This window comes from Chrysochloris asiatica, unplaced genomic scaffold (genome assembly GCF_000296735.1).
Source record: "Chrysochloris asiatica unplaced genomic scaffold, ChrAsi1.0 scaffold00086, whole genome shotgun sequence".
Lineage (NCBI taxonomy): Eukaryota > Metazoa > Chordata > Mammalia > Afrosoricida > Chrysochloridae > Chrysochloris > Chrysochloris asiatica.
The window spans coordinates 298,060-314,944 of NW_006408604.1; the positions used below are offsets into that span (position 1 = coordinate 298,060).

General features: G+C 36.6%; 1 protein-coding gene across 1 annotated transcript in view; it reads right to left on the reverse strand.

The window, feature by feature from the left end:
- Window positions 1-16,885, reverse strand: part of PDE3A (phosphodiesterase 3A, cGMP-inhibited) — a 436,853-nt gene that overhangs the window by 168,362 nt on the left and 251,606 nt on the right. The window contains exon 2 of the mRNA XM_006866012.1: window positions 14,477-14,527. Coding sequence (XP_006866074.1) covers window positions 14,477-14,527 — 51 coding nt within the window. The remainder of the gene's footprint in view (window positions 1-14,476; window positions 14,528-16,885) is intronic.

Sequence of the window (16,885 nt, forward strand, 5' to 3'; positions counted from 1 at the left end):
TGGTTATGTGCCGTGGAGTCGGTTCCAACTCATAGCGACCCTGTACAGGGTTTCCGAGGCTGTAAATCTTTATGGGAACAGAAAGCCTCATCTTTCTCCTGCGGAACACCTTGTACCTCTTACTTTATATTTTCTTTTTATCTCCCCTTCATAGTTTCTATTATTCTACTTCTCTTTCAAAACTAATGCTGCTTTTTTCTTTTCTTTTTTAATCCTTCTTTATTTAATTTTTATTGTTGTCATTACTACTCTCTATCTCTCACCCTTTTCACTCATTCCTTTCCTTAAGTGTGTTTAGGTCTTTTTTCTTTATTTTTATTCTCTCTTCTTATTGTTTTATTTTCCTCTCCTTAATTTTTTTCCTTTTATTTTTAAGTTTTTATTGTGAATTTAGTGACAGTTTACATGGGAGAACATTGGATTCACACTCATCCTCTCATTGTAATTATTACAATCCCCTCCATGCATCATCATTCAACAATATTTGCTTCTATTTCCTCTGCTTGTTTTTGTTGTTGTTTTTAGTGGGGGAGGAGGGATTTACACAAAAACACTCAGGAATATATAATCATTTAAATAACAAAAGGACACATTCTGCAAGCCTGCCTCCTGGTCACCAGCACAAAATCTTTCTCTTTCTATGAGTCTAGAGTCCATGTCATAATCTCTTCCTCCATGTCTGGTGTTGCTGCTTCTCTGGATAGGGTCCCACATTCCGCTTGTGCTCTTCTCCCCTGATAGTCCTAGGGGCCTGTCTTCTTGGAATGTAAGATTAACTACTGCCCCCTTTTTGTTACAAAACTTCTACCTTTACAGTTGTGACAGTAACAACTTAGTGACTGTCATGATAATGGTTACTCACTATTGAATCATAAGGATCTTATCCCCATCTCCTTTCACCAGACCCAGCTAGACAAAATGAAAACTATTCAATGGGGACTCTACCTTCCCCTGCACACTCTGAAACTAAACTCCCTCTTGAAAACTTGTAAGCCAGTCACTTCATGCCTTTATAGCCCCCTGATTTTAGGCAGCCAATGTATAAGTTGCCCAACCCTATCAACCCTGTATACAGAGAGGATAGGATTGATACTTGATGTGAAGACTCCTTACCTCTCAGTTGGTATTTTGAGCTACTACATCCATAAGTATAGGCCAAGTTCATCAAATTGTAGCAATTTACACTTATTTTCACTCTATGGTTTTTGTATTCTTTTCCTAACTGGTGCCTGTTTTTTATTTTTCCTTTACTATTTTCTTTGTCTTGCTGTGGTTTGCTGGCTTGTGTTTGTTTTCCTTCTATTTTCTCTTCTTGCCTCATCTGACAGGAGACATCATCCATATTCCTACAGCCTAGAAACCACTGTGCTCTCTATAGCCCCATCCATTGGGCAAAAGCCAATACCAACTGCTTTATACTAGATCAACAGCAACAACCTACATTTGCCAAATCCATCTTAAACTGAACTGCAAGAACAGCAAACAGAGAAGAGTGCCCAAGGTCATCACCTGATCACACTCAACATGAGGCAGTTGGTGAGTGCCTAAGAATATACAACATATAATCACTAACTTAAAACAAATACATCAACATCACAATGTCTTGAAAACACTAGACAACTTCTGCTTACATGAAGAAACAGGACAGAGTGGCTCAAATAAATGAACAAGAGGCAGAGATAAAAAATATTTATAAAGAACAAAAGACATTGGAACTACCTGAAAAATAATTGAAGAACATTATACTTAGGTACAGCCAAAGGATTGACAGACAGGTAGAAGAAAGCAAGGAATAATTCAGGAAAGCACTACAGGAACAATTAAAATAAATGATTAGAGACAATAACAAAGCCTGCAAGTCGAAATCCAGAATATTTACACTAAGACTTCAGAAGTGGACAATACATTGAAAGGGCTTACACTACCCTCAATGGAGAGAAACTGAAGGTATTCCTTTTGTTAACAGGAACCAGACAAGGATGACCTTTATCACTTCTCCTATTCAATATTGTGTTAGAAGTCTTAGCCAATGCTATAGGGCAAGAAAGGGAAATAAAAGGCATCCAAATTGTCAAAGAAATAACTTATTTGCAATGATATGATCCTATACATAAAAACCCCAAAGATTCAGCAAGAAAATTATTGGAATTCACTGAAAGATTCAGTAAAGCGGCAGGGTTCAAGATCAGCATGCAAAAATCACCTGGATGCCTATACACTAATAAAGACAGCTCTGAAAATGAAATTAGGAAAATAAAAACACTTTATAATAGTCACACAAAAGATGAAATAATTAGGAATAAATCTAGCCAGAGAAAGAGAAGACCTATTCAAAGAAAGACAACAAAACACTACTACAAGAGACTAACAAAACTGGAATATTATGTTCATTGATAAGAAGACTTAACATTGTGAAAATGTCAACACTACCCATAACAATCTATAGATACAACACAATCCCAACACAATCCCAACAACACAACACAATCACAATTCTTTAGAAAGATGAAAAAAGTGATCACTGACATTATATGATAGGAAAGGGGCCTCAAATAAACAAAGAACTGCTTAAGAAGACCAACATTGGAGGCCAGTGACTCCCTGGATCTCAAAATTTACTACACAGTTACAGTGGCAAAACAGCCTGATACTGTTACAATGAAAGATACAGAGATTAATGGAACTGAATTGAGAATTCAGAAGTAAATCCCTCCACGTACAGTCAGCTGATCTTTTACAAAACAGTAAATGGGGACGCGATAGTATCTTCAACAAATGGTGCTGACAAAACTGGAAATCCATTTGCAGAAGAATGAAACAATACCCATATCTCATACCCTATACAAAAACAAACTCAACGTGGATAAAAGTGCTAAATGCAAAACCTAGAACTATGTTGTTTAAGACATGACAAATTCCCAAATCATGATTCTCAGAATCGAAGACCTTTCATATATGCTTCCAACTTCAGCATCAATGAACTGTAATATCCACGTCCTTATTTGGCATCATAAGATGGTCTTTTTCTATCTACCAGGCACACTTCCCTTGGGTTTCTTCGGAATCATATTTAATATACAATCTCTTTCTATTCCTCTTTCCAATCCTTTTGAGACTAGAAGCTTTTACATATGTTTGCATTCCATCTTCCTGACCGATCATCTTCGTTTACTTTTGAAATCTCTACACCATCTGTTGTATCACCCACAACCTCATTCTGAGATTCTTTTTTTCTTTCAAACTTTAAAAAACTGAACATTTAAGTGTGTACCAATGGTACTGTGTAAACAACTTTATGGAGACTTGGGCTTAAAATAAAGAGAAAAGAACATGGTTACAAAATTCTAAAATGGAAACAGTTGTGGGGATTCCAAGTGTGAACTGTCACCCATATGTATTTAACCATAGAGCCACAAAATTCAGCAAGCAAATATTTTGATTCAATTTGATAACCTGCAGATTTCTAATAAGTACAAACTTCAATCTGCAAGACTCACGAGCATTCCAGGAACGGGTCCTTGCATAATGCATCACCACAAAATAGCAAATCTATGATCTAGAAAATCAAACCTGACAAGAAACAGTTTTTGTGACTCTCGAAATCATTTCAGTTCACTAATATCTCTAATATCATTCCAGCATTTTTCCTTGTAAAGTTTCATGAAGTTACTAAGGTTACATGATGGCTACACGCTACACAAAATGGAAAACTCATTTTATGATGAGAACAGAATTTCCAAACAATCGTTTTTCCAATATAAAATCTTAGATGGCAACATAAAATTTTAAAGGGAAGGCTATCAAACAATCTTTTACTTTGTCTTCTAGATTTGTATATTATTGAAGGGAACCAGTATCCAAAAAACAGGTGAGAAATCATTTACTTTCTCACCATTTGGCACTGGGTAATCTAATTAGCATAGACTCATCTATGCTGCAATGCATTTACTGACAGAGTATATGTGGCTCAACAAGTCATAGCACAGGATGAAGCAGAGAACCAAAGACGTGAAGTGTGATCCAAGGTTACATTTACAATTAGTGTGGAAGGTGAACTGGAATCCCTGCCCATCTCATCTTTCTTCTCAGTACACATTGTTTCTTCTTATGTAATTTTATGATAACATTTCTCTGGATTTTTGGGTTTGAGTGAATGGTCCAGGTTTAGTTGCAGAAGTTGAAAAAATAAAAGTTACATCCCCTGAACAATTACCATAAAATAGAGACTTTATCTAGAAAGGTGATATATCATTAAGAGTCGTCTCCTGAGACAGAAATTTTGCTACACATTACCAAAGTGTAGGTTTGGTTAATACACTGGTAAATGATGTCCAGATGAATAAGTCATTGCTTTGTATGGTTAAAAACATAAAAAACAAGCATTTCTATACTATAAATTAAATTGCAATGTTGTACTGTTGTTGCTATTGTTAAGTGCCATTGAGTCGGTTCCTTCTGCCAGCACTCCTGTATAGACTTTCCAAGGAGAAGTTGGTGGATTTGAACCACCAACTTTGCAGTTAGTAGTCCAGTGATTACCCTACTGCATCACACAGGAATCTGATGCTACTCTAAAAATTTATGAATATGACCAAGGTATTTATTAATACAAAACTAAATAAAAACAGTCACTCTCCCAAAATTCTAGAATTAACAAGAATGTGCTATAGCCTGTATCTTACTTTTGTTGTTGTTAGTGCACCAAAATGGATCCTCAGATTCATCTTGAAAGATAAACCATTTCTCACAGTAGTTTGCCTCAGTTTACTCTTTTCCAGTTATGTAGGCTTCCAATGGAGTCCTGGTGTAGCTCCAGAATTAACACTGAACTGCTATTCTTTAGATCAGCTGTTCAAACCCACCAGCTGCTCCTAGGAAACCCTATACAGGGTTGCTATGAGTCAGAACTGACTCCAAAGCACTTAATAAAAACAACAATGGCACTATGGCCTTCTTCTTTCACTTCACCTTTACCTACCTCTCTGTCTGATGGTTTGTGCTAGTCAAAATATCCTAGTATTTGATTTATGTCTCCTACAAGAATTTGATTATATTTAGTAAAACCACTATTCATCTGCTTAAAGTGTAAGTAGAATAAAAATAAAGTCTACCAAATAGTTTTCATTTCACAATTGATGAAGATGGCTATCAGGCAACTGAAAATAATTTTCCTTTATCAGATACTATAAATGAAACATAAATCTAAAAACCTAATATTTTCATAAATTTCTCCTGTTATTCTAACCAGTAGGAGGAAAAGTTTCAGAGTTCAAAATTGGTTTATAGAATGTGTATATTTACTTTATAGGCATGTACATGCAAAATATCTACATTCATTAATTGTCTTAATGTTTATAGCAAGATAGATAAGAAAGAAAAAGAATAAAAGCTACAAATGTGTAATTGGCTAGAAACTGTCTGCAGCTTAAATATGTTGATGTTGATGTTAAGTGCTGTCAAGTTAGTGCCCACTCACAGCAACCTTGTATAGGATTTCTGAGGAGCAGCTGGTGGTTTCAATTGCAGATCTTGTCGCTAGCAGTCCAGTGATTACCCTACAGACCCACACCAGTGAAGCTTAAAGTAATAGATATTATTATTTTTATTTCTCTCAAAGTATGATTTTGTTAACTTTTAGTATATTTGAGAATTGTTTAAGCTATTTACAGCTCCTCCAGATAAACACCTAAATCTATGGCTGCTATTTCATCACTTTCTTTTGATTAATATAATGAAGCATAAGGTTCTCATTTGGTAAAAACAAACATAAGGCAGTACACATGTCATGTGAACGATGTCCACAGCCCTCAAGATAAGAGGGTCATTCAATAAGTATTAAATAACAGTCTACTAATCTATAAACACAGAAGGGGGGGGAAAGCCTAAATGCCTATGGCAATTTTCCCTTTTATTTCTGTGGACACATTTTATTCCTGTTCATTGATGTTCTTTTAAAGAGATCAGGACCACTAATAAAGAGCGACATACTCAAGGTCATCCATCAGTTCACTAAAAACACATGTTCCATGTAACTACTGCATAGAGAGAGCCACATTCACTTGTTAGCTGCCCCTCTGAATCATTCTGGTGTGGAAAGACTGCATTTTTCCTCCAACTTTCCAAGACATGATTCCACTATGAGTAAACTATCTCACAATTAAATAAAGTACTCTTTACAGCTGCTGCTTACAGACTGAGAGATGAAATTTTAAAGCTTGAAAGAATAATTGTTTGTAGACAGAATAAATGTTTGCAGAATCATTTCCCTATTTTTGTATATAAAGCGTCATAATTCATGAAAACGTATCTAGTACTCATCTCTCAGTTTGTTGTACTGTGTTGGCTTGTGTGTTGCTGTGATGCTGGAAGCTATGCCACAGGTATGTAAAATACCAGCAGGCTACTCATGATGGACAGGTTTCAGTGGAGCTTCCAGATTAACATAGACTAAGAAGAAGGAGAGGCAGACTCCTTCTGAATGGTTAGTCACTGAAAAGCTTATGAATAGCAGCAAAACATTGTTAGATATTGTGCTGGAAGATGAAAACAGTATAAATAGCAACAAAATATTGTCATAAATAGTGCTAGAAAATGAGCCCTTCAGGTTGGAAAGCTGTAAGCAAAGAATACCAGAAAGAGTTTACTTATGTTTTATTGACTAGGCAAAGGTTTTCAACTGTGTGGAACATGACAAGTTATAGATAACATTGTGAAGAGTGGGAATTACTGAAACCCTAGTTGTGCTCATGAGGAACCTGTACATATACCAAGAGGCAGTCATTGGAACAGAAAAAGGGGACACTGAATGGTTTAAATTCATTAAAATTGTGCACCAGGGCTGTATTCTTTTACCATACTTATTCAATCTGTATGCTAAGCAAACAATCGGAGAAACTGGACTATATGACAGACAAAAAAAAAAAAAAAAAATGTGGCATCAAGATTGGTAGAAGACTCATTAGCAACCTTCGATATGCAGATGATATGACTTTGTGTGCTAGAAGCCAGAAGAACTTAAAATACTTACTACTGACAATCAAAGATTATAGCCTTTAGTATTGATTGTACTTCAATGTAAAGAACACAAAAATCCTCACAATTTGACCAATAAATAACACTGTGATAAATGGAGAAAAGACTGAAGTTGTCAAAGACTTCGTTTTGCTTGGCTCCACAATCAACAAATCAAGAAATCAAAATGACAGATTGCATTACACAAATCTGCTGCACAAGACCTCTTTAAAGTATTCAAGAGCAAACATGTCAGTTTGAGGACGAAGGTGAGTCTGACTCAAGCCTTGGTATTTTCAATAGCTTCGGGTGAGTCTGACTCAAGCCATGGTATTTTCAATAGCTTCATATGCATATGAAAGTTGGACAGTGAATAAGGAAGATCCTAGAAAAATGTATCCATTTGAATTATGGTGTTAGAGAAGAATCTTGAAAATACTATGAACTGCCATAAAAACAAACAAAACTGTGTTGGAAAAAGTACAGCCAGAATGCTCCTTAGAAGCCAGGATGGTGAGACTTTGTCTTTCATACTTTGGACATATTATCAGGAGTGACAAGTCCCTGCAGTAGGACATAATGCTTGGGAAATGGAGGGATGGTGAAAAACAATAAGACTCTTCAAGAGATAGATTGGCATAAGGGAAACATCAATGGGCTTGATCAAGTATACCAACAGTTACAAGGATGGTGCAGGACTGGGCAGTGTTTCGTTCTGTTGAACATAGGTTTGCTACTCAATAGCACCTAACATAAAAACAACATCTTCCATATGCATAGCAAGAAGCACTGTGGCTCCATAGGATAAGCAATGGACTACAAAACACAAGGTGGTTTGAGCCCACCATCTGCTCTGTGGGAGAAAGATGAGGCTTTCTGTTCCCACAAAAGATTTAGAGCCCCAGAAACTCTATATAGGGTCACTATCAGTCAGAATCAACTCAAAGACACTTAACAACAACACAGTCATAGCAAAGAAGCTCTCTCTGGTGGTTCTTTTGGGTAAACACTGAACTACTAACTGCAATGTTGGAGGTTCAAACCAACCTCAGGAGAATGTAAGATGGTCTGTTCCCATAAAGATTTACAGTTCTGGAAATCCAATGTGGAGCTGCTAAGTCAGAATCAGCTGCATTGCAGTGGGCTTGAATTGTTCTTGTTTGTTTGTTTTGTCTTTAATATGCATAGCAAAAGGAGCCCTACTGGGACCTTGGAGACCTGGTGTAGCGCTGTGAGCTACTGCACTGGACTGCAAGATCAGTTTGAACCACAAGGTGCGCAGTTCAAATTCACCAGCTGCATATTGGAAACCCTATACAGGGTCGCTATGAGTTGGAAATGACTTGACAACACTTAACAGCAACAATAACAAGTGGTATTTTGGGTGAGTGGCTCACTCACTGTTGGAACCCTAGCCATTCTGAGTAAGAAAGATGAGGCTATATTGTTCTACAAACAAATGACAACCTTGGAAACACTGTGACACAGTTCTATTCTGTCCTAAAATACCACTATGTAGTGTTGGCATGAGGGTGAATCAATTCAAAGACACAGGACAAAAACAGTATGTACAATATAGAGATTAGGCTGCTATCCCAGTTGTGTTTCCCCCATGGGGCACTGCGATGTCTGGAGAGTTCAGTTATCAGAACCTGAAGGTGAAGTCGTACCACTGGATCTGATGCGCAGAGACAGTGATACTGGAGAAGCTCAAGCTTCTCCTTGTTTGAAGATGGACAAAGACAAATTCTCTGGGTCCTCTTGATACTGTGGATGTTGTAGATATTGCTAACAATACCCCTACAAGAATACAATTTATAAGAGGATTTATTGTAAAGTTTCTGTTAAATATATATATATATATATACACACACACATACATTTTAAATGCTAATGAAAAACAACACTAAACTGTAGCTAGATAAAAACAATTCCACTCCAATTGGGGGGTTCAGTAGTGGGTGGAAGGGTTGAGAAAGATTGCCAAAAGCGTAGGTCTGATTAAAGCTTAAAATTTAAAACAACTAGAGAAGACTTCTGGAAAAAATGGAAATGATCCTTATGTCTCTTCCTGCCATTATTTTATGAGATGGCATAGTCATTCCTGGGATGTGTGTAGCCCAGGCAAGTATTTGCTGTGGAGTCTCTATATAAATAGAACTCAAAACTATACACTTTCCATGAAGAATTTTTTTTTAATTAAAAATTATTTGAACCATTTCTAAAGCAGTGCTAAAAGTTGTTACGTTGATATCTGTTGCTATTTGAGTTAAGTGCCACAGAGAACAGTGAAAAAAATGAAGACGAAAGTACAAGTAAAAGACATTGTGTTACTAAAAGTAACACTATCAGTTCCACGCAGGGTATAAAAAATTCCTTGGTAATATGTCATGCATGTCGGAAGATGTAATAATGGGTCCCTAAAACTGGTTGCTAATCAAAGGTGAGAAGTTCAAATCCACCAATTATTCTGCAGGAGAAAGATGTGACAATCTGCTTCCACAAAGATTTACAGCTGTGAAAGCTCAGTGGAGCAGCTCTGCTCTGTCCTATAGGATCATCAGAGTCAGAATAGACTCTACGACAGTGGGTTTAATCTCCAAAAATTAATCCTTTGGAATAAATTCCAGGAAATATAAGTAGTTATGATCTGGCACTATAGAATAAGCACTGGACTACTAACCCCAGGGTCAGCAGTTCAAACCTACTAGCTGCTCCTTGGAAACTCTATACAGGGTTCACTATGATCAGAACTGACTTGACGGCACTTAACAATACAACAGCAAAATAAATATATCTGATATTACTCAGGAAGTCTATAAGGAATTTTAATTACTTTTCATAGATTCTCTTACCAAAAACAAATTACAGGCAGACACCAGGTTATTAACGCCTGATATGTTTACAACCCATCATTATGAATCAGCCCTATAAGCTTATTATATTAAAATTTTTAAGTGCATACAAAGTTAGTAATAATGAATGAGTGCTACTTTGTGGCACTCATCAAAACATAACATTTACAATATTATTATATTAAAGATGTGTTAGTGTATCTGGAAATGTTTCTTTAAATTTTTATGCATAGAAATGTACACTATATACTAACAAAAGCATTTGACTAATTGACTTTAGATAGGAACTGTAAATAACTGGATTTATATGCAAACGTGATTTAAAGACAAATTTAGAAACAGAACTCATTCAAAATCCGAGGACTGCCTGTATCTGACCCAGGAAAGAATTACTTGTCACTAAATTAGGTGGTAAGGAGCTCTGGTAGCGTAGTGGTTACGAATCGGGCTGTGAACCTTAAGCCCAGCAGTTCGAAACTACCAGCCGCTCCGCGGGAAAAAGATGAGGCATTCTGCTCTTGTAAAGATTTACAGCCTCGGAAACCCTATACGGGGTCGCTATGGGTCGGAACCGACTCGATGGCACTTAACAACAACAACAACAACAACAAATTAGATGGTGGTGGTGGTTGTGTGAGGTGGAGTCGATTCTGACTCAATGAATAAATATCAATTTACTTATTAAATTGATAATGGGAAAAAAATTAAATCTCTGCTATACCGATCTTAACTAAAAAAATTCATTCATTTGGTTTGTTTTCCCAGGGAACTAAATTAAATGTAGGTACACATGCAGACTTAATAACAACACAGGGACACATAAGCTTTGCAAAACACTTGGAAGGAGTGGTGCTGGTATTGGTTGTGTGCCACCAAGTCAGTTCAGACTCATAGGGAGGACTCTGTATTATAGGATTTCCATATACTCCTGTAAATCTTTTGTTTTCAAACATATGCAAAATTTTACTTTATTCATAGGATCTGAGGGAACCTTGTAGCTGTTCTAACCATTTCAAAAGAAAAGTTTAAAAAGCACAGATTTACATGAAGTTGGGATGAATTGCAAAGTCAGAGAAGTCTGCTTCTCTAGGGAGAATATAGTAGGAAAAAGTGGAGGAAATCAATTAGATTACTAATAGACATTTGTTGTTGTTGTTGTTAAGTGACTTTGAGTAGGTTCTGAGATCCATAGCAACCCTGTATAGGATTTCCAAGGAGCAGCTGGTAAGCTTGAACCACCTACCTTGTGCTTCAAAGGACTTTGGAGTCCAGCACATTAGCCCACAGCGCCACACCAGGACTCAAACAAAATAAACAGGGCTAGAATTTGAGAGTATAATAGAGAAAATGTAGTTTTCCAATGAAAAGTAATTTTTTTATACAAAAGTAATCAGGCAAATGGAATTAAAACACTCTCACAAAAAATATAAGCAAACACAATGACACATATTCTTTATCACCAACAGTTTGTCATGATTAGAACTCTAAATGTAGTTCATTTTTGAAATGAAGAAAAGAGGAACAGTTTCACCTTTGGGATTAATATTAACTTAATATTGGCAAGAAATTCCACTCTCAGAATTGTTTTAGGGTTTCTCAGAATGTGATATGTCAACTGCATCACAATTTTGTAAGACAGCTGTAAATTACAAATTCCTGAGTTCTACCTCATACATGCTGAATTAGAAATTTCTGAAAACCATGGCTTACAGATCACTCTTAGATTTAGGAAAAATTTTAATTGTCAGTGCAAAAAGAGCAACAACTAGGAAAAGATAACATAGTTGGTATAGTAGAGGACCAACATAAACAAGAGAAAATTTAACTGGATTGACACAATAGCCAGAAATTGTATCAAACGTATCAACGAATTTGAAGATAGGTTAAAACCAGGCAACATTTTGTTTTCTTGTACACAGGTTAGCTGTGAGCTGGGGCTGAGTCGAAGGCAACTAACAGTTCAAGAAAATTGCTCAGATATCTAAGGTAACTTAATTATTTTCTCTCCCTGACTGTTTTTTATCAAATACTGCTCGGCAGAACCAGTTTAGTGTCTTTGAGAAAAATGCTGATCAGGGGTACTTGTCAAGTTAGTAATGTGTTTTTTAAAATAAATGTGAGTTTAGCCCAGTTCTCTTTTATAGATCATGTTTATCTTTTATCTTGTTCTTAAGATTTTCTCCATCTTTTAAAAGTTTTTTTTACTATGAATTGAGTGAAAGTTTACAAGGCAGATAATCGGTTTTACATTCAACAAATCCTACAACTTTGTTTCATTAAAATGATTATAATCTCCACCCTGTACCATCAGTTAACAGTATTTCTCTCTATTCATTTTAGCTCTCTCTCTCTTTTCTTTTTTAACACTCGAGCATATATATAATAATTTACACAACCAAAGGACAGATTCTGCAAGTATGCCTCCTGGCCACCAGCTCTCAGTCCCTGTCTTTCCATGAATCTAGGGTCCTCAGCCGCTCCCTCTCTCCATGTCCCCATCTCTGTCTCCATCTCTGGTGTCACTGCTTCTGTGGATAAGGTCCCACATTCTGCTTGTGTTCTTATCCCTTGATGGTCCTACAGTCCTCTGTTTCAGGACTGTAAGATTAACTACTCCTCCATTTTTGCTATAAAACTTCCATCTTTAAAATTCTGACAGTCATAATTTGTTATGATAACAATTATTCACTACTGAATCATAAGAATCTTATCCCCAACTTTTTTTTTTTCCATATCTTTTTACCAGACCCATCTAGACCAGATGAAAACTATTCAGTGGGAACTCTCTTTTCCTCCTAGCACTCTTAAACTAAACTCCCTCTTAAAACCCTGTAAGCCAGATCCTGGGCCAACCTCACTACTATTGCCACACTCGAGTCCATCAATGCTGTCACATGACCAATCCATCTTGTTGAGGGTCTTCCTCTTTTTCTCTGACCCTCCACCTTACCAAACATGATATCCTTCCCCAGCAACTGGTCCCTCCTGACAATCTGTCCAAAGTATGAGAAACAAAGTTTGGACATCTTGGCCTTCAAGGAGCACTCTGGCTGAACTTCTTCCAAAACGGATCTATTGGTTCTTTTGGCAGTCCATGGTACTTTCAATATTCTCCTCCAATACCATAACTCAAAGGCATCAATTCTTCTACGGTCTTCCTTATTCACTGTCCAGCTTTCGCATGCATATGAGGTTATTGAAAATACCATGGCATGGGTCAGTCGCACCTTAGTCCTCAAGCTGACATCTTTGCTCTTCAACACTGTAAAAAGGTCTTGTGCAGCAGATTTGCCTAAAGCAATATGTCATTTGATCTCTTGACTGCTGCTTCCATGAGTGTTGATAGTTGATCCAAGAAGAATGAAGTCCTCGACAACTTCAATCTTCTCTCCATTGATAAGACTGTTGTTTATTGGTCCAGTGGTGAGGATTTTTGGTTTCTTGACATTGAGATATAATTCATACTGAAGGCTTTTTGATCTTCATCAGTAAATGTTTTAAGTCCTCTTCACTTTCAGCAAGCAAAGTTGTATCATCTGCATATTGCAGGTTGTTAATGAGTCTTACTCCAATCCTGCCACATTTTTCTTCATATGTAAATCTTTATGGAAGCAGAAAACCTCCTCTTTCTCCCACAGAGGGACAGGTAGATTTGAATTATAGACCTTACATTAGCAGGCCAGCTCGTAATCCACTCCAGCAGAGCTCCTTGGGAGGAGTACATATGTCATATAAACTTTCATATACAACACTGAACACAAAACTCGATTTCTTTTAACAATATTCTTTAGTGTCAAATACAAAATGAGAGCAGCAGATGTAAAAAAATGTTCCACTGTTTAATTTTTATTTAGCCTGTTTACAGTCAGGTAAACACAGGCTGTTATGACATGAATTATTTTATATTTCTTCACAAAATACCCTAGGAGAAGAGATAATTTTCTTAATTTAAAACTCAGCTTTTATTCTGTCAGGCAAAGTAATTATGGAAGCAAAACAAATCCACATTGTCTAATTAGGTCATTAAAAAGCATAAATGCGTCATGGAAGCTTTTCTCCTTGCCTAAGACTTAAAGTAAGACAATGAAAACAGTCTGGTAATATAGAAAGGTTTAGAATTTGTTTCTTTTCAAAAATAATAGACCCTTTCATCTTTCGATTTCCCTAAGACTAAGACAGTTAATTTAGAGACAAAATCTCTAATTAGTTCAGGGTTTTCTCTGATTATATTTCAAAATATTTAACCAAAAACAGGAAGACAGAGAAAATAAGAAAATACGTAGAGAAATTATCAAAGGAAGTGAATAAAATCAAGAGAGTGGGTTGTTGATCAAAATGTATTCTGCAGAGACAAGATGAATGTAAAATTGACAATCATATAAACACATCCAATCTGGGATACCAGAAAGCTCTTAGGAGTATGCTGGCATCTGCCTTTGGGGTTTGAAATCCAGACTTTAATTACAGCTAACCTAAATAAAAACAAATGGCATGATTGTTTTGTCTGTTTCTCTCTCTACTTCTTATTATTTTTTTAGTTTTAGAAAACTCATGGTTCATCCAAAGTGTAAAGAAGCAAAATGAATGAAAGGAAAGATTAAGAAACTTACCTGGGATCCTCTTGGCCCTCGCTTATGGTCCCATTCAGAATGTCCCATGAGCTGTAAAGATAATATAATACAATAAAGTAAATGATACTTATTTTACATTGTAAATGGTTTCAATCTTTCTTTTAAAGAATAATAAGGCTTTTAAAATAATGCTGTGAATAACCAGCATAAGTAAATTAACTAGCTTAAATAATAAACTACTGAAGTAATAAATGCATTTAATAAGGTATAGTTTTCGTGCTCATTCTCAGGAACATCCTATACACATGCTAGACAGTGTAAAGTTTTATTTGCATATCATTAAGTCGATAGTTGTTTAGTGGTTTAAGCACAGTGGTTGCAATATGGAAATGATTGTGAGGAAGACACAGGACCAGGCAGTGTTTCATTTTGTCATACAAAAGATCACAACATGCTGATACCTAACAACAACAACAAAGCCTCTAATTTACTAGGAAAATATTGCCCAAGTAATTTGCTAGTGCAGTTTAAAGTACTGTCAGTCATAGCAATAACCAGAAGACTAAAATATTTGAATATTTCAAACTATGTATAGGTAACATAAAAATATAAGTGATCTAAAGAGTAAAGTTATGTAATATAAAATATGTTCTTAAAGCACAAAATGAATATTTGCATAATACAGAGAATGAAGTTTAATATCCATTTACTGATAAAAACAAAAAACCCCAGAAGAATTGTAAGGAAATACAAGGCATCATATAAGTGGAATGAGACCCCATTCATCTATCTAGACACTCACTATTCATGGACCCTCACTCGTCTGTCAGTTTCTTGTATTGTGGTGGCTTGTGAGTTGCTATGATTCTGAAAGCTATGCCAAGGTATTTTAAATACCAGCAGGGTCACCCATGGTGGACAGGTTTCAGATGAGCTGCCAGACAAAGACATACTAGGAAGAAAGAGTAACGAACTACTTCCGGGGAAGAGCGGCCTCCTCAAAGTAGAATTGACCGTGATGCCATGAATGGAGTCAAGCCTGCATGACCTTCATTTGCTGATGGGGCACAACTCAAAATGAAGAGAAAGAACTTGTAAACATCCATTGAAAATCGGAACAGGGAATGTACGAAGTATGAATCTGGGAAAATTGGAAGTTGTCAAAAATGAAATGGAATGCATAAACATCGATATCTTAGGCATTAGTGAGCTGAAATGGACTGCTATTGGCCATTTTGAATCGGATGACCACATGATTTATTATACCGGAAATGACAAATTGAAGAGGAATGGTGTTGCATTCATTATAAAAAAAAAAACATATCCTGATCAGTCATGAGACACAATGCTGGCTGGCTGTGAGAGGATAATATCTACGCGCCTACAGGGAAGCCCAGTTAATACCACTATTATTCAAATTTATGCACCAACCACTAAAGACAGTGAGGATGAAAGAGAAAAATTCTACCAACTTCTTCAATCTGAAATTGATAAAATATACAATCAAGATGTATTGATCATTACTGGTGATTGGAATGCAAAGTTTGGAAGCAAAGAAGAAGGATCAATAGTTGGAAAATATGGCCTTGGTGATAGAAATGATGATGGAGAATTCATGATAGAATTCTGCAAAACCAATGATTTGTTCATTTCAAATACCTTCTTTAGATAGCATAAGAGATGCCTATACACATGGACCTCACCAAATGGAATACAGAGAAATCAAATTGACTACATCTATGGAAAGAGACGATGGAAAAGCTCCATATCATACGTCAAAACAAGGCCAGGGGCAGACTGTGGAACAGACCATCAATTACTTATATGCAAATTCAAACTGAAGCTAAAGAAAATGAAAACAATTCCAAAAGAGCCAAAATATAGCCTTGAATATGTTGTTGTCAGGTGCCATCGAGTCGGAACCGACACATAGTGACCCCAGAAAAAAACAATGTCCGATCCTGGGCCAACCTCACTACTGCTGCCACACTTGACGCCATCAATGATGCCACCTGGCCAATCCATCTCGATAGAGGTTTCATCTTTTTCTCTGATCCTCCACCTTACCCAGCATTACATCCTTCTCCAGCGACTGTTTCCTCCGGACAATATGTCCAAAGTAGGAGAGATGAAGCTTAGCCATCTTGGCCTTCAAGGAGCACGCTGGCTGCACTTCTTCTAAAACAGATCTATTGGTTCTTTTGGCAGTCCATGGCACTTTCAGTATTCTCCTCCAACACCACAACTCAAAGGTATCAATTCTTCTATGATCTTCCTTATTCACTGTCCAGCTTTTGCATCCATATGAGGCTATTGAAAACACAATAGCCTGGGTTAGGCGCACCTTAGTCCTCAAGCTGACATCTCTGCTCTTCAATACTTTAAAAATTTCTGTGCAGCAGATTTGCCCAATGCATTACGTCGTCTGATCTCTTGACTGCTGCTTCC